Raw genomic sequence first — 19,235 nt, 5'->3', positions numbered from 1 at the left:
TGTAAATGCAAGTTATTTTTTGATAACTTTGTAAATATACAATGAATAAATGATTTTATACTTTCGTCAAAAGTCAAAAAAGATTACCTAAAATTATAGACATCTAAACATAGACAGTTTGGCTAAAACAAGGAGGGTCTGTAAGTGAAAATCTAATAGACATCTAAAAATAGCCCCAAACTAGTCATCAAGTGGACAGATTAGACAGACTTTATATGTGTAGTCATTAATTTCTATTTGATAACAAGTGGCCTATTCTTAGACGTCTATTAGACATCTATTAGACATCTTTTTAAAAACAAAAAATGCTTGCTGGGTATTGTTGTGATTTTTTTCAAATACTAATCTGTTGATGTTTGTGAACACATACACACCGATTCCAGATAATTACTTGAAGAGCGAAAATTAACATAGAAAAACTGGATTGGGTAATGTAAAAAATCAAATAAATTTTCTATTAGGAATCGAAAACAAAATGACTTGGTGGATGTTAAAGGTTCTTCATGGAATCTTCTTTTTACTGATAAGTGTGTATGTGAGGAAAATGTGTCGGTTTCAGAGAAGTAAAGAAACACAGACAGAGAAAGAGAAAGACAAAGACGGAAAGTGTCTAGCCATAAAATGGGAGTGGAGAGGAGGGTCAAAACAAGGGGACAGGGATAATAGAGGAGAAGCGCACAGAGAGACAGAGAGAGAGAAAGAGAGAGAGAGAGAGAGAGAGAGGAAAACAGAGATGGAGAGGAAAAGCGAGAGGACCAGCAGAGAGTGTGTGTCTTCAGAGAGACATCATCAGCCATCAGTGTGTCTGTCTGACTCTGTCTGCTTGGATTTTATCAGTCCTCCACATCAAGGATCGCTACAAGAGTTGCTGACCATCATCGATCCTCAAGTGTAGATCCTCCACTTTGGAGATACACCTTCTTTATAGTTTCTTTTCCGTGTCTCTCTGTCAGAATCTGTCCATCGTTTTGTTTGTGTGTGTGATTCTTGCTGTACTTAGTATTTATTCTACCTGGACTCCATGTGGACAGTGAAGCACGCTCTCAGTCCTGGAAGGTAAGCTCTGTTTTAAGGATTAAGAGTTAAAGATTATGAGAATGAGGAGTTTTTATGGTGTTGTAATAGCACAATGTGTGTGTGTATGTGTGTGTGTGTGTGTGTGTGTGTGTGTGTGCGCAGGAGAGTGTTTGTGTTTTAAGTAAATATTGTTAGTGCAGTTTACTTTAAAAAAAGATTTTTGCTAATGTCACTGTATCCTTGAAGACCCTTTAACATTAAACGAACATTTTTTATTTCACAAAAGGTTAATTTATAGATTTTATTCATACTGATATTTGAAGATTGCTGAAGATTTTTTTTTTTAAAAACTGCTCAGTAAAAGGTTCTTTGGGTAGCCAAAAATGCTCCTACAGTTTGACTGCAAAAAAAAAAAAAAAAAAAGAAAGAAAGAAAGAAAGAAAAAACACAAACGTTTTTTATGTTGTTTGCTGTTTGCTCTCCTTGTCCAGACAGAAAAGCTGTCACCTTATTTTAATTTTGCTGTATTAGTAAGGCTTCAATCTGTGAAGGATTTCTGACAACCATAAATGTTCATTTTGATAATTCATGCATATTCAAAAGAAAGATTGCCAATGTGTGTTTTCATGGCAATTAAATAAATAAATACTTTTGTTTCCTTTTCCATAATGAACATTTTACTGAATAGTTCTAAAAAAGTTATTAATGTTAATATATTTTAAACATTTAACACATTTTGTGGAATCTAAAAGGTTTCACGAAGCACCACAAATGTTTTTAGGAAGATACATGGATGAACATAAAGATTGTGGATTAGATACCAGACAAACTGACATACTGACAAACGAGCTAAACAAAGCTGTTTTTAATTACTTATAACCAGTTACTTATCATGTTTTTAATCACAAATCATCACTCTCTGGGCAAACAAATTAAACAATATATTTGTAAAATATTGTTGAAATGTTCTAAATAATATTAATAATATAGGCCAAATAATAAAACAATACTGTGAAATTAATGTTGTGATAAATTATGTACAAAATGTAAATAAAGTTAAATATATTTAGAAAAAAAGTGAAATATTATAATTAGTATGTTGGTGCATATAAAGCTCCTTATAATGAAACTTTAAACAAACAAACAAACAAACAACAACAACATAAAATAATTAATTATTTATCAAAAAGGAAAAGAAAATTAAAAGAAAAATTGTTTGTTTACTTGAATTACAAAAGAAATATATATTTTTAAATACCACACTATACAATACAAAACTAAATCTCTGAAATGAAAAAAATAAAGGAAATTGGGCATATTGACAGGGAAAACAAAAGCAAAAAGTAAAAACACAGATTATATATTACAGTATATTTCTTATTAACAGAGCAGACCCTGCAGGAGACTCTGCATCACCTTAAAACACCCTGCATCACCTCCAAAAAAGTTAGCTTGTTAAACTTTTAACGAACAGGAAAGGTCATGGGAAGGTTAAGTGAGGACATGGAAAAAAATAATGAAAATATATCAAGAAAAATCTGGAAGAGTATAGCAGTCTGCCTTTGAGTTAAGAAAGGACATGAAAAGATTAGATTTCCAGAGGAATAGAATCTAAAAGTGTGTGAGTTTTTAAAAGCAGCCGGCAGGTTCATTCAAAAAGAGTTGTCTGCTTTAATACATCATGGACCCTGGTCAGCGAGAAAGAAAATGTATAGTGTAAAAATGATGAGACAAAAAATGGTTGAAAGAAAAATTTATCTGGGTCTAGAGGCGTTTCAAGGTCAAACAGATCTAAACTAAAATGGCCTGTTGTTAGGAGCTTTGCACCAGAGATATAAAAAAGACTCAGATTAAGCAGAAAATCAGAAAAAAAAACTCATATTTTGAGGCTTATTTGAAGCATTTGCAGCAGCAACAGTATGTGAAGAAATCAAACAAGGCATCACCATCATCAACAAAACACATAACATGAATAAAAGTGTAGCATATGAACATTAATATACTCATCTTTAGCTCATCCAAAATGTAGATCAGTTTGTTTTTACTAAAACATAACCAAATATTTTAGCTGAAACTGTTAGCAGCTCTTTGAGGCTTAAAAATATTTTCAGGCAAATCAAAATAAATGGCTTCTCACAATGGATTGAATTCTTCTGTAGCGAAATGACCAGTCTGTGCAAGATTTTCAACACAGTTTACACCATTATTACATTTAATCTGCAGCCACAGCTTTTTCACAACAGTCTGAAGTCCAAGATTCCAGATATGTAAAATTCATTGGGTAAACTATCCTTTTAACAAATTTACCTAACAGTATCAGACATGCAGTCTCAGTCATGAACTCAATTCACCTAGTGATGTTACTGTTAGGGACGGAGTTCTCAGTTTCCATGAGCACCCGGATAAACGCCAGACCTTTATTAATTTCAACCAAATTAGTCTTCTATACATTTATCAGTAACATTTTAGTTTAAGTAGCCATTCTCACTATAGATAGTAACTCATTACCTGGCTATTATTAATGTATTGCCTATTTATTAATGCTTATAATGTACATATTCTGCATGATCTCATTCCACATCCCTAATACATAAACGTATCTTCTATACCTTAATAGCTATTATTACGCAGCAAATTAAGAGGTTATTAGCTAAATGTTATAGTTAATAGTTTGTTATAGTGTGAGTTGTACCTTCAAAGAAAGTGTTATTCAATTCTCATACGTATCATTTAGTGTATAAAAGACACCTGCTAAAAGAAATTTAAAAAGAAATCATTCACCCAAATCAACTGAGGTTTACTAGCCTGCTCAATTATTCTGTCTCGTTGACCATGGACATGTATATAAATAAACACACAGCTGATTTGTGAACTGTTCAGTCACAATCAAATGACTCGAATTATAGTCTAATTATAGCCAAATATTAATTAGTTCACACCATTTAAGTTTTAAACATGTTTGACAAACGTGGAATTACAATTAGAAAAGTGGCAGGTATGTCAAAAAGACAGTGTGAAACAGGAGGAAACAAAAAAAATGAATCACAATCAATTTTTCCACACTGGCAAAAAAAAAGTCTTCCTGCCTTAATTTTTTTAGCTGAATCAAATGACGCATCTTGAATCAATCAAACTGACAAAAAATAGTACTTGAAACTTTTTTCATTAAAACCTGATTCATTTAATTGAGTTAAAGTAACATAAAAACATTTGTTGTAAATCTAAAAGCATTTTCTGTAATCTAAATATTTTCCATTTTCAGCTAAAAATGGAAAACATTTAGTATGTTTTGGCCGTCCATGGCTTACATCAATTGCAAGTTTCAAAGTGCAAGTTAGCTTGTTATTCTCTTTGTGTAAATTACACTTAGCTTTGTGAAAACGTTGACTTAATGTGCAAGTTTATTATGTTTTTTTTCTCTTGGAGAAAAAATGCCCTTTCAAAATGAACTAAAGTGCACTTTGGTCTTCAGTTTGCGATCGAATGAAGTTCGTCTCCAATCTTACCCCCTGCACTTCATGTCGCGATCGGCTGGAATACCCCCCCACCCCAGGTTCATCAGTTTGCGATCATCTCCCCCATCACATGCCTCTTGGAAAGTCCCTGCTCGGTATTAAAAAACAATGGTGGACTACAGGGATGCAGTCATTGTAAATACGCATCCTACATTTTTGTGGAACTGCAAAAACTTACTAAACATTTTAACAACAGGGCTTTATGATGCAAACAACTTTTGCTCACATAATACAAAACTGCTTAAGAGTATTTATTGGCAATCGAACAAGTTGCCTCACCTATTTATGAACTTTTCTGGTGTGGTCAGTTTGCCTGGTAGCTCACCTTGTACAGTGTCATACTTGGGATTCTGAGAACTCTCCAGATGCACAGTTTGAGAAAAGAGATAAAACGATGAAAATCAAGGTAAAACTATGCGATTTGCCTTTGAAAACTCCATTGGTTGGGTTTAGATCAGTGGTTTGCTGATCTAGGTGATTTGTAAAATAAGCCTTGCCTTCTCGAGGATGTGTGTTTGAAACATACAGCAAAATGCACCATAACAGAAACATTTTGTGGAATTAACATCTGAAACATGCAACGAAAGTACAAGGGTTCTTTTGACAATACTGTTGCCAAAAAGAAAGACATCTTATTTATAAGTGTGCACAAATTTAATTAATTTTTTTTTTAAACAAAATGTTATTTTCAAATCCAGTCAACCTTCAATGGCAACTAAACTAGTGGAACAACTATGTTTAATTTTTTGTGTACCCATACAACATGAAAATGAGTGAAAAAAATCAAGATTTTTTTTTTAAAAGTTAGAAAATCACACCTATCCAGTTTGTTTACAAAATCGTTTTTTTTTTTGCAAACTAGTTGCATTATTTTTACGCTTACTTAATTTGAACAATTAAATAATATTGCTTAATTTTATAATTTTTTTAAGTTGGCTTAAACATGACTCCAACTTAAAAACATTATATTGTCTAGATTTGTTATAGTGAGTGGATTTGAAATTAATTCTTCATTTAAAGTACAGTATTATTCGAGACCTATTATAATTTAATTTCAACTAAGCTTAAACAAGAATATTAGTTCATCAAACATCTTTTTTTGGTTTTCCAACATTTTGTTAATTGATATTTATAGAGTGTTTTTACTATTAAATTTCCCCTTTGGTGTTTTGTAAAAGAAATAAACTGATACAAGATCCTAATCTAAAGCCGATGGATCTGAAAACATAGGTGTGTTTGAAGTTTTGTTTTCTTAGCACTTTCTCTCTGTTTTTCTTCCCCACAGATGGGCAATGTGTCAAAAACAGCCCTGTTTATGTCCACCATCTCCAGACAGCACGACATCCTCATGGGATCACTTTATTCAGTGTTTTGTGAGTCCACAAATATGTTTTGCATCTGGAACTTCCAGATGACTTTGCTTATCTTTATTTCTTAAAAAATAACTCTCATGGTTGAACTGGTTTAGTCATTAACCTCCATCTGCTTATCCTGCCTCTATCTACTTTCTCCAACCTGAGGATGAAAAAAGTATGTACAGTTGAAGTCAGAATTATTAGCCTCCCTGAATTATTCACCCCCCTTTTTCCCCCAATTTCAATTTCAATTTTTTTCTAACACATTTCTAAACATAATAGTTTTAATAACTCATTTTAATAACTGATTTAATTTTATCTTTATTATGATGACAGTAAATAATATTAGACTAGATATTTTGCAACTTATTATTTTCTTAAAAAAGAAAAAGAAATTCAAAGGGGGCTAATAATTTTGAATTTAATGGTATATATTTAAAAACCATTTTCCCCACAGATGCAATGAGTTTGGGAAAATGATTGCAGTTGATCACATGATTATCTTTATTTATGATTCATTGATAAAACCAATTTTACGAGAAATATAAAACTATTTTACATATTGTCAGAAAAGTAGTTAATTTGCATGAATTCATATTATTTAATTTATATTTAATATCTATATTTTATATTATTTTATATTTATATTATTATTCATATTTATACCATTTTTAAAAGAATGCATGACACAAACCCCACACAATTAACCCAACACCCCATTGGGCATAAATAAATCAGAATAAAATGTATGAATGAGATTATAGAATACAAATTAGCCAATAAATTAAAAAGTTACAAACTGCTATTTCATTGCATTGGAAATGTGAAAGGTGAGAATTTTGGTCACCGGGTGTCACAACATGAATCTGACCTAATAATAACGTCTTATTGATGTTGTGGGCCTGCTGGGCAATAACTAAATGCACCACAGAATGTTACGTTTACACACATCCACAAATGTAAACCCATCAGCTTTTTACCGCGTAATACTCACTACTCTTGAGTCAACTTTTTACTCATCCTTTGAGTAATTTTACAACAGATACTTTTACTCCACCCGCACTGCATTTTAAGGCAAGTAATAGTACTTTAACCTAAGTATGATTTTTCAGTACTCCTTCCATTAGTTAAATAGATGTTCTAACTATTTCTAACTGAATTTAATGATTCACTACCCAGGTGATGATTTCTTTACTTTCAATATTTAGTAATTTAATAAATTTTCAATATTTTTTAAGCAAGGAAATGCAATATTAAATACCATAAACTCAATTACCGTTCGCAACATTTTAATGAAATGGCTAATGTTTGGCTAATAATTATGATTTCCTCCATACGTTTTAGTATGATTTGCTCATATATTTGATGATGGTTGGGTTTAGAGGTGAGGTTTCGCCTTCTTTTCAAAATATATATATTTTTTATACAAATGTAATAGGAAGAATCCTTACAAATTACCCACTCATAAAATAGTTACATGTCCTTATGAAATTGGGCCAGATTTTATACATTATGTGTAATAACTAATCATTCAGTGTAGTGATGTGAAACTAATGTGGTTAAAAGCTGCCTGAGACTATTCTAATCATGTACTTCCCTTAAAATATATATATCTAAGCATTCATCAGCACTCACAGAATAATGAAATGTAATTATGTAAATTGCTATACTTAAGAATAAAGAGTCAGAACAAACTAAAGTCAGGAAGTTTTTTCTTTAAAAACACTTTGAACTCCTATATGCTCATGGATGTGGATGTGTGATAGCTCTCTGCTGTGCAAAAAAATTAAGTTTCGTTAAGGCAGGAACTTTAATTATACCCCTGGTGCAGATGATAAATTGCCTGAAATTATCTAAGGAATTGATCCAACTTCGGTCTGTTAAAATAAACAAAGACCTAATTGTTATTCTAGACTTCTTGAGAAAGACCTAGCAGGGTTTGCTTAGCATTTCTAAGCTCGGGGACCAAACAGTGTCTTCATGTGGCAGGATTGTCAGAGGTGGGATTGAGACGTCACACTGTCAGTGGCACGTTTTCATTACAGCTTTACAAACTAGTTGCTTTGATGAGAAGATGAATGGATATGAATGGATGGATATCTCTTCCTCTCACAGTCGTGCTGTCGCTTCTGGGAAATGGCATGCTGTTGTTTGTGGCCTACCGTAAGAGGTCGTCTCTGAAGCCGGCAGAGTTTTTCGTGGTGAACCTGTCTGTGAGCGATCTCGGGATGACCCTGTCTCTGTTTCCTCTGGCCATCCCATCTGCTCTGGCACACAGGTGACTTCCTTCTTCATGCTTTTCTTCGCTGCAATATACAGTCAAAAATGTTTGTTTTTGTTATTTTTAGCTGTTTGTTTAAACTACTTATTCAAAATTAGCTAAAACAACACAATTCTTGAGTTTTTTTTGGTGACAACTTGATTATTTTATTGTAATTTCTCTTCAATGCGTTAACTTAAAATTAATCAACTTGTGTTGGGACAACATAAATAAATTGTGTGGAACTCAACATTTTTTACAGTGTAGAGACCAAACTGCGATTTATTTATAAACTAATTTCAAGAGGAGCGTGTGCTTATTATTGAACCCGGCTGGTCCAGCATTAGCTATTATACAATCCACCAATTAGTCAATTCCTAACTCTTTTTTTTCTCTCAACAATTTTGCCTCACAGCAAGAACGTCACTAGTTCAAGTCTTTACCAAACCAGCCGATGTTTCTGTGCAGAGTTTACATGTTCTCCCCATACTCGCATGAGTCCAAAGACATGCGACATAGGCGAATTAGACAAACCAAATTGGCACTACAGACAAGCTCTAGTTAGTCAGTAGTATTTCATATTTGTTTCTTAGCAGGCGAGTTATAATCAGCTTATTTGCAAGGCTTATTATTGAATATGATTGAATAAAAAATGCATTTACTGACTTGTTTGATCCAATATGTTTTTTGTCACCATCTAATAAAGTCCAAGACATGTCCAAAGCCTAAAGACATGCGCTTTAGGTAAATTAGATTAACTGAATTGGCCGTAGTGTATGAGTGCATGTGGAATGTGAGAGTGTATGGGTATTTCCCAGTGCTGGGTTGTGACTGTAAGGGCATCCGCGGCATAAAACATATGTTGGAAAAATTGGCAGTTCATTCCGTTGTGGTGATCTATGATAAATAAGGGACAAAGCTGAAGGAAAATTAAAGAATGATTATTTTTTAAAGTAACTTAGTCTCCATGCTGCAAAGAAATCTAAAGCCATGGGACAAACTGTTACTCACGAGACTGACTAATAGGAAACCAAAATTAAAGGAATCGCAACATTACAAATGTTTAATTTTTACTTATTTGTTATAGATTTTTGTTTGTTTTTTGTTTAGTGCCAGATAAATTCTGAAATAGCATTGTAGCAGCTTTCCAATTGCCGCTATCGGTGGTAGAATGAGCAAGTTTTGTATGAGCAACAGTTAGAGTCTGTAGGCGAAATAAATGTAAATAAACATCTTCATTTATTTTTCAAAACAACAGGATTCAATCATCTGTATTGCACGCTACTCTTTAGTATGTATGCTCAAAAACTGTGTGCTTTCAACCAATCCTCTTCCTCAATGCAGTGAAGCCACAGATATATTACTGCCTAGTGGCCAAATGCCAATACAATGTATGCCTTTAACAAGCGGAATTCAAAATATAGTCATACAAAAACATTTTGTTATCCTAATATAATTAAAAGTTAGCGCATTAGCTTGTAGCACTTTATTTATTTATTATAAATTTGTTCATAGATCATGATCTTGAGCCCGGTAAGCTACAGTTTCAAAGCTTCACAGTTTGCTCATTTCTCACTTAGCGTTTGTAAATGTTTGATACTGTTTGATGTGCTTTTCGTGTTCCTTCAGAGTTCAGCAAAAACAGTAAAACGATCTCTCTCTTTTCTCTGTAGGTGGTTGTTTGGGGAGATAACATGTCTGTGCTACGCCGTGTGCGGAGTTTTATTTGGCTTATGCAGCCTAACAAACTTGACTGCTTTGTCGTCAGTATGCTGCCTCAAAGTCTGCTTCCCAAATTACGGTATTCGACTCTTTTGTCTTCCTGTCAAAATATTATTTGATATAAACCATTACGAAGTGCTATTGCTTACCCAAGCAGTGTTTTAAATGTAAAAAAAAGAAAAGAAGAAATGTGTAACTAAATAAATTTCAAATGACCAAAAAAAAAAAAAAAGACATCCCAGAATTGTTTTTTCCAGCTACGACCAAATCTGTAATGACTAGATTTTTTAGATTTGTTTTAAATCACACATTTACTGTTGTGTTTATGGTGACTAGCACGTACAGGACACTGTGAAAAACACATCCTGTAAAATTTATGGTAAAAACTGGCAGCTGTGGTTGTTAGAAATTTACTGTAAAAAACACAGTAGCAATAACCGTAAAATTTACAGGAAAAAAACTATAAGCTGTGGGTTGCCAGAAGCCTACCGTAAAAATATAGTAGAATGTTTTTCAGTTCACGGTAGTAATAACTGTCAATTTTACGGGTATTGCTACCGTAGACTGAAAAACTGCGCTGTGGGTTGTCAGAAATCTATCGTTAAAAATACGATAGAGATGTTTTCAGTTTACAGTATAATTAAGAAAACTGTAAAATTCACAGTAAAAAACTGGCAGCTGTGGTTGCCAGAAAACTACAGTTGAAATACAGTCGAAATGATTTTTTTTTTTGGTTTAAAGTATACATAAGATAACTTTAAAACATAAGGTATGAAATGGCAAGTTAAATAACAGTAATAATCAATAATGTCAAATTGAAAAGGCTTTGAAACTTTGAATTAACAGCACTGCAACAATACATAGCTGGTCTCATTAAAACAACAGTGAAGACCGATTGGCTTGGATAGCAGAACGAAACAATTTTGTTTTTATAGTCTTTTACAAAATTCAATAGCAAAAGCATAAGAATACAACTTTTATGTAGTCTTAGACACAAACTCTTCCCATAATAAAAAAATAAATAAATGGGTAACACTTTCAATATGCTTTCAGCACAGACCATAAAACAATTCTCACTCATCTTAATCCTACACAGAAAACAAAACGGATGGAGAATAAACACTAAAAATCAAAGTTTTCTAGCAGTTCCACATTTAATAAAAGTTATATTAGATATAACATATATAAAACTATTACACAAACAAGTTGTCCAATGCAATGGGAAGATCTCTTCAAAAGACTTGAAAGATAAAATTTTTTTCTTGGTTTCTTTAATAATATCTTGTGTTTTTAAGCATTTGATTGACTCTTTTATTATTATTGGGTAACCTACCCTGTTAACAAGTAACAAAATGGTGGAATTTTACTCTTGAAATGTGAGGCTTATTTGAGATCATGTCTAATCTCACACAGCAGAATCAGGTCTGAGTGTTTTGGACTGTTAGCGCCACGTTCTGTCTGAAGATTCTGAAAACTGTCACTTTCACTTCAGTGTGAAATAAAAAGGCCCTCTGGCTTAAATAAGCAAGAATGAGATTTAAAAACAAATGGAAAGAGACACAGAAATGAAGAAAGATGTAAAAGGGAGGACATGCTGAAAAAAACGAGCATGTTGGAAAAACTATGAAAGACAAAGCAATGTATCAAATGAAGCAAAGCAAATGAAGAAGAGCAGATAATGAGCATGCATTTACGGGTTTACTGGAGCTTGAAACACCACTTCATTTCTTCATTCTTTCTCTGTGGGATATGAAATTAAAATCATTCCTACTGTTTAAACCTGCGTTATGAGAATCATTCAACCTGCCCTAATAGTCACCTTCAGCAGTCACACCATTTATCGTAGAAATGTGTAATCACGCAGTCGTCCTCTTTCTCAGGTAACAAGTTCTCATCCAGTCATGCTTGTGTGATGGTGATTGGAGTTTGGTGCTACGCCTCTGTGTTTGCTGTGGGACCTTTGGTTCACTGGGGGAGTTTTGGACCAGAACCGTATGGAACCGCCTGTTGCATCAACTGGTACAACCACAATCATTTTAGCATTAATATGCGACTACAAAAAAAGGGTTTTGTTGGACTCAATTTAGATCAAAATAAATATCTACAAAGCAATTGCTAATTATTTCACACTAAATTCAACCCCACTTTGAAGACTCTAGCAAAAAAATAAAAAATAATTAAAAAATACAGAGACGGAATAAACTAAGAGACCACTGTTCAGGTTTTATGTGATTTATTAGGTACTCTGTTAACAATTTCCTGTAGAATCTACAATAACTTACTGGCAGCAGTTCGCCAGTAACTCACTGTAAATAAATTACAGCAAAACCAGCAGGCTGATCACATTGTAAATCATCTGAAATGTTGTTTAGGCCATTCTAAAACACCTTAACCATCTCAGTATTAGTGTTATTATATTATTAATGACCTCTAGAATTGTAAAGCGCGTCTGTACTCCATATCTGATGCCTTCAAACGACACCATGCGATCATTTTGTGTTGGCACTGTCTTCTGAGGTGCCAGTCAATTATTAAATAAGGAAAAGATTGACACAGCTTCTTCTACCTCAGCAAATTCCATTTTTACTGTTGATATTTGACGCCAGTTAATCAGGAAGTGATGATTTCAATCTCTTTGACTACTTGGAAGGAAACGGTGCTTTATTTGCATGTATTAAATGCGATATTCCAGTTTTGTGCTTCAATTTAATTCACATCTTTGAATGGAAACATAGCTACTGTCTTACAGTAAAATACAGTTTATATTACAAACCAAATACTGTGTAATTTACAAAAATCATTAACAGCGTATATGGGTTTGAATCTAATAACATTTCTTCCAAATGCTGACATTTAGGCTTTTTTCACCAGAAAATTACAACTGGTCAGAATAACCTAAGTTTTCATTTGTTGTAGTTGGAATTTAAGTTCTCGTTTAACAAATAACTGACTTCTTAACTCTTCTGAAGTTAAAGTTGTGTTGTCTAAAAATGAAAATAAATGTGTCCAGTACATATTTTGTCATTTTAAAGGAGCAGTATGTAAGTATGATAATATCAATGGTTGAACTAGGTATTGTACTCCTGAATGAAGTGCAGGTTGCCAAATTGAGGACAAACAGGAGCGAGCAATGGAGCCCAAACACTGATTTAAGGCTGATTTGAACCGTGTTCTAAATAAAAGCAATGGTATGCGATAAAAGGAATATTTACCATAATAAAATGGGTTTTTGTTCTAACCAACACCTAAAATTTATATATTAGAAACAGCTATTTTTTGCAGCAGACCAACAGAAAACTTGATGACATGATGACCTCCGGTACACCTCATGTGCTTTATCCAGTGTTAAATGCTAATAATGTGATTTTGAATGCCATTTTATAAGATATTTATTGCCATACTGCTGAAAACAGCAGCAGATAGTTCACCTCAGATCTAAAAATTAAAATAAACCGTTTGAAATTGAACTTTAGAACTGTGACTTCACCAACACATATCAGTGATTCAGCATGTACATTTAATAATTTTAAAGAGATTTAATATGTATTAATTAAATTATAAACATTACCACTTCGTGAGTGAGTGCATTTTCTGTGCTTCTGGATGGCTGTATTTAAATTTCTGTCGTGTTTCGACTAATGCAAACAGCCAAATTACTTATCACTGCATATCTCGTCACGAAGCGTGTTGTTAGGACACAGGGTTACAATGTAACCTGCTCACCTAATGTTTACGTTGGTAATATTTATGTTATTTGCTATTAATAACCTCATGTGGAACTCTGAATCCGTGTCTCATTTCAGAGTCTGCTACTGTCCACCAAAGATCGCATTTTAGTCACAGACGCATGCTTTGAAAGCTTTTCTGGATGAATAAATAAAACATGCGGTTTTCCACCAAGGCTGATATATAATTGGCTAAACTGGCATTGGGTGGGTTAAAAAAACAAAACAAGACAGCGTTCTGGCACAGAAAGCACATTTTCAAACGCAGAATTTCTGACTTCAGCAATGTTTTTCAGACAATCAAGAATGTTTCTTAAATATCTGCAAACATATTATAATATTTTAATACTTTTGAAGAGTCAAAAACTTACATACAGCACCTTTAAATTTTGTGGCAAAATGTTTGGAGGACATGTCAATGTGTTTTGTTTAAAGAAAAAAACTAAGAAACTATAAATCACAAAACCAGAATAACTGAGAATTTTCAAGTGGTCTTTTAATTAAACTGTGCAAAAAATGTGCATGTGGTTAAAATGTGAGACAAGCAATGTTCTTCAGTGCATTAATATGTGTAGATTCTGCAGTGATGACCTTTCCATTTTGTATGTTCCAAGGTACACGCCATCCCACGATGCCCTTGCCATGTCATATATCATCAGTCTGTTTATCTTTTGTTACGTCGTCCCCTGTACCATCATCATCCTCTCTTACACCTTCATCCTGGTCACAGTCAGAGGGTCTCAGCAAGCCGTTCAGCAGCACGTATCGCCACAAACCAAAGTGACCAACGCACACGCTCTTATTGTCAAGGTAAGAATAAGGCTGGCAGGTCTGAAAGGTTTGTTTGTTGTCGTGCTCACAGTGACCTTTGTATAACAAAAAATCTTTCAGTTTTAATAAAAATCAGCAATAAAAGTGCTCAAAACCATGTGTGCTGTCCACACTGCGTCACTCTGCAAATATACCTTATTTTATTGCTCTGCGGAGTAGACAGCAGGAACGTGATACTATTGCTGAGCGTGTACTTAATGTCCCTCAAAAAGTAATGCTCATTAGCCATCCTCTGTCCTCTGGACAAGGGCTGCCTGTACCTTTGGCTGACCAAGCCTTTTCTGTTTTTTCATGAATATACTGTACCCGCATGTTACTTTGCTGTTGGCAGTGAGGGCTGCACTGTTGAATAATCTGGCGCTGAATGTTGATTATCAAGGCCCAAAAATATCCCCTCAAACATAAGAGCATGTTGCATACTTTTGCACAAGTTTGGCTATCTAGGTCAACAGACAAACATAATATTAGGAGGGATGATGAATAATAAGGAACATGAAATGGTGTTGTGTTCAAAATGCATTCAAAAGATTTAAGAGATACAGAGAAAAAAATATCATTGCAATATAATACTACAGCTTTAACGAGCTGTTTTGTATTTCAATTTATTATTAAATGTAATTTATCCCTGTGGTGTCAAAACTTTCAGAATCATTATTCCAAGCTCACACAATCCTTCATAACTTGCTGTTCAAGAAACATTATTCATAAGCAATGCTTTGTCTGTGCTGCTGAATTTTTTTGTGGGAAATGTGACTGTTTTTTTTTTCAGGATTCTTTGATAAATTGTTGATCAACTTGTTATTAGTCCCTGTTAATAAACATTTTTTGACAACCCAATTAATTTCATTCCATTAATCCATGTAACAGATGAAGAAACATTAGAAATGTACAAATGCTGCATTCATTAGCAAGTTACCCTTGTTGATTTATCAACACAAACTAGAGGAAAACTTTTTATTAATAAACCAGAGCCCATAGCCTATATATTTACATTTAGTAATATCTTAAATGTTTTCATGAGTGGGTTTTGGAGGACTGTTATTATTTCTATTTTTATAATAATAATGATAACAATAGATTATTATTATTATTTATCATTATTGCAGCAGTTGTTATTGTTTGTATTGTTTGAAATATAAAATTCAAGGGTCTAATGAGGTCAAGTGACAGGACATTAAATTAATTCCCTATCATAATGATAATTTTCATAATTGCACATGCCTTTGCATGTTTTTGTCTCTTTTTCCTTATTTGTGGCTCATTTGTATTTTACCCTCCAAAATTACTTAAACGTTTTCATATTTCTTCCACAATTTTCCAGTCAGTCTCCTAATAGCAATAACACTATATTTCATATTCTAAAAACACAAATAATTAAGTAAATGAACATGCATCTCATAATAGTCCTATTTATTTAATTGTCACAAAAACTCTTGGTTCCTGAAGTGCTAGCTTTTAGAAGAGAGAAGACAGGAACCATTATATGTGTTTACAGATCTTACAGGAACTCTTTTTTGGAATTTGAGTTCCTCTAATAACAGTCAAAGAGTTCCAAAGGTCTTAGTGTAAGGAAACGGTGACTCCAAAAACTCAGTTTTGACAAAAAGTGATTGAAGGATCGCAATTACTGCAAAAAGGTCCTGCAAAGACTGTCAGCGGAACCCCTTTTTTAAGAGAAAGCGCTTTGAGGCACTTAAAATACATTTTGAAGTTCCTTGCGTACTCAACAGGGTATTTGAAACACCTTTACTTTTAACAGTGTATTTCTTCCAATGTTTTATCACTGGACGCGGACTCAAATTGATATAGTCAAGTTGACAACAATGTTACTGTCCAATAGTTTGTTTAATAGCTGAGGATTGAGGAAGCATCTGGAGAGAGTTTTATTTAGAACAAAACTTCAGACAAATAGTTTGAAGCATTCAAAAAAACTTGTTATATGAAATGTATATTGAGAATTAAATGTGTGCAAACTTATAGGATCCTATAAAACAGCATAAATGGAGTTCTTTAAAGCTAATTATTCTATCTGATTACAAGTATACCTCTTGTATTTTCTTTCTAGCTCTCAGTGGCTGTATGTATTGGCTTCCTCACGGCTTGGAGCCCGTATGCCATTGTTGCCATGTGGGCTGCTTTCAGCGCCAACGAGCAAGTCCCACCCACTGCCTTTGCACTTGCAGCTATCATGGCCAAATCTTCCACCATTTACAACCCCATGGTGTATCTCCTCTTCAAACCCAACTTTCGCAAATCACTGAGTCAGGACACTCAAATGTTCCGCCACAGGATTTGTTTGAGCCATAGCAAGGCCAGTCCTTCACCAGGAATGAAAGACCAGGAGCGCCAGAGCTCTCAACAGTGCAACAATAAAGATGGCAGCATCTCAACACCCTTTTCCAGCGGCCAGGCAGAGAGTTACGGGGCATGTCACGTCTATGCAGAAGCTGGACCACATTATCAGCAAATAAGTCGCCAAATAACTGCGCGTGTTCTGGAAGGAAGTGTCCAAAGTGAAATACCAGTGAAACAACTGACAGAAAAAATGCAAAATGACCTCCTGTGAGAGAAACTGGAGATAGAAGAATGCCTGAAATGTAAGGCAAGGATGATGTAACGTGTCAAAAACACATCTGACCTTAAATGGCCAAACAGAAGGACAGAGGAAACTGAAAAATATGGAAAATATTGTTGCCCATGGATTCTCACCGGTCCTTTCTCCAATGCTTGATGAACCAAATCCAAATGTAGAATGCATTTTCCTTAAGGCAAATTGAAGGACTTTGATTTTATTTTCTGCCAAACTGCAGAATTTTTAAACAGTTTTGATTGTTTGATTGTTTGTTTGTATGTTTGAAAGCGGTTATATAAAAACGACTACATATCTTGTGTTATTATATTGTGAATAAAGTTTGTGAATGAATCACGTCGAGTAAATCAAGTGACCTAAAAACAATTCAAGTTGATTTTACCAGCTGTGTTTTACATCATCTGCGGTTCAGCATCACACAGACAGCATCAGTTCATTAGAATGACCAAAGGTTTCCATCTGCTGGATGAAAGCGAGTATTGCGCGTTTTCCTTTTACAAAAATATTGAAAAACTTTTTGGTGGATTTAAATTTTTAAAACACTCCTTTTTACAATTGTATTCACATCACAACTGTACAATTGTATTCACAACCCAGTCAGCTTAATGGCACCTTCCCCCAACATCGATTAATCTGAATGAAACGAAGCTAAAATGCCAGTGGGTGCTTAGGCTGATGTGGCCCTAAATGTGGCGTTAAACCAAAACGATCTAGGCCTACTGTAACTTCAAGAGATGATCCAAAATCGAATATACTCACCCTCCCATGCAAGGACGTAGGCCTGATTATAGCTGAACCTGGTCTGGAATGTACTCAGAACATTCTGCTGATGCTGATTAAGCGTATACGGCTAGTCTAATATAAATAATCTCCCACTTCATCCACAGACGATTTCCCCCTTCATAGAACCCGAGGCATTGTTATGAGCCACTGTGTTAATATCTTTCCTGTGTGTTTTTGTATTTACTCTCAAAGTTCCACTAACTGTTGGCTCACTTTTTATGAATCAAGGACCACCGTTTCATTATTTTCTCCCTTTCTCCCAGCTAGAACATTAAAGTAAGACAAAAATTGTGTCGACTACCGTTTATAAGTATGTAATGAGCAAGTTACACCTGTAGGGGTCATTACACCCTCAAAAACAAAGTGGCGGCCAGGCGAGAAAAAGAGGAATAGCTCAGTGAAAAACTAGAGCAGGGGTGTTCAAACCAATGACTGTAAAAAATATGGACGACGCGACAGCCCTTTTTGCCATTGAACGCCTTGAGGGCAAAACGCCTGCTTGACGGGCACAAACTGTCGCAAAAGACTGCTGAAATTGGAGCCAGACATGCGCAGAAGGATTGTCTGATGGAGCCAGAGGAGGAGCCGCGAAAATGAGCGGAGTCGAGCTTCCAATCAAACGCTTTATGCAAAATCAACTACGCCCCCCGAACTTCTCAGCATGCGTTTGCTGTCATATCAACACAAATGGATGTAATAACGTTAACAAATATGAGGGTTTTATATATTCAATCGCGCCAGCTCCGGGCCACAGCGCATAACTTACTCGCGGCGTCACGGGCTGATTCCGGCTCGCATGCGGCAGCGCCGGCTTGCTCGGCCGCAGCATCTGGCTCGATTGACTCAGACTGGAATCGGCTAGTGAGTCCAGGCATCCGGAGTAGGTCCAGCAGAGGTAACATTAGTCAGTCTGAGCTCTAAGAGATAAGTCTCCGGCAGGCGAGAATCTAGCCGGAACTGTGTTTTGCTATCTGGTTGGTTAGGCGTGTATCAGCAAACTAATAAAGCCCGAAAAAAGCCCTGAACTTAGCGAATAAACAGTGTTCCACCAGGATCATGTATGTCAGAAACTATAGTTTACTGCTGAACTCATTTTGTCATGGTAAAATAACACAGAAATCGAATAATAATATTTCAGTCTACTTCAGTCTCCTGCCGAAGCTCAGACGCCGCGCTTTGAGAGACTGTCAATCACAGCTGTCAATCACGATGACACGCCCAGCATTAAATTACTGCTAAAAACAAACTGTTTACAAAAATGAAGATCTGCACCTATTTCAGCACAATAACCAGTGCCTTAATCGACCAGAACTATCTTTCGGGACATTTTATTGCAAGTGTAATATTTTTTTTTTATTTGGGCTCAAGTCTCCTTCATTAACACGGAGGAGGCGGGCTTTATGACTTGTACTGCAGCCAGCCCCCAGGGGGCGATCT

The 19,235-nt window shown here is 34.8% G+C and overlaps 1 protein-coding gene and 1 long non-coding RNA gene across 3 annotated transcripts; one reads left to right on the top strand and one right to left on the bottom strand.

Annotated features, from left to right (window-relative positions):
• The first annotated feature begins 878 nt into the window (after positions 1 to 878).
• opn7c (opsin 7, group member c) lies at positions 879 to 17,349 on the top strand. Of its 2 annotated transcripts, NM_001044992.1 has the most exons (7): positions 879 to 1,056; positions 5,818 to 5,905; positions 8,003 to 8,165; positions 9,821 to 9,948; positions 11,750 to 11,888; positions 14,209 to 14,404; positions 16,491 to 17,079. In NM_001044992.1, the coding sequence occupies exons 2-7, from the start codon at positions 5,818 to 5,820 to the stop codon at positions 16,989 to 16,991; spliced, it is 1,215 nt and encodes a 404-aa protein (NP_001038457.1). In that variant the 5' UTR covers positions 879 to 1,056; the 3' UTR covers positions 16,992 to 17,079. The 2 variants fall into 2 exon arrangements, with proteins under 2 accessions (NP_001038457.1, XP_087119719.1); XM_087263593.1 differs by lacking the exons at positions 879 to 1,056; positions 5,818 to 5,905 and having other exon boundaries at positions 8,029 to 8,165; positions 9,821 to 10,392; positions 10,505 to 11,888; positions 16,491 to 17,349.
• On the bottom strand, positions 7,315 to 18,079 carry LOC147835597 (uncharacterized). Its single transcript, XR_015497970.1, has 2 exons — positions 17,775 to 18,079; positions 7,315 to 8,193 (listed from the first exon to the last, which is right to left on the bottom strand). It is a non-coding gene; the product is annotated as an uncharacterized LOC147835597 (long non-coding RNA).
• Between the last annotated feature and the right edge of the window lie 1,156 nt (positions 18,080 to 19,235).

The sequence above is a fragment of the Danio rerio genome, chromosome 8 (assembly GCF_052040795.2).
Source record: "Danio rerio strain M-AB ecotype USA chromosome 8, GRCz13ab, whole genome shotgun sequence".
NCBI classification, from domain to species: domain Eukaryota; kingdom Metazoa; phylum Chordata; class Actinopteri; order Cypriniformes; family Danionidae; genus Danio; species Danio rerio.
Note: the sequence above shows the minus strand (reverse complement) of the source record. Positions and strands in the feature narration are given on the sequence as shown.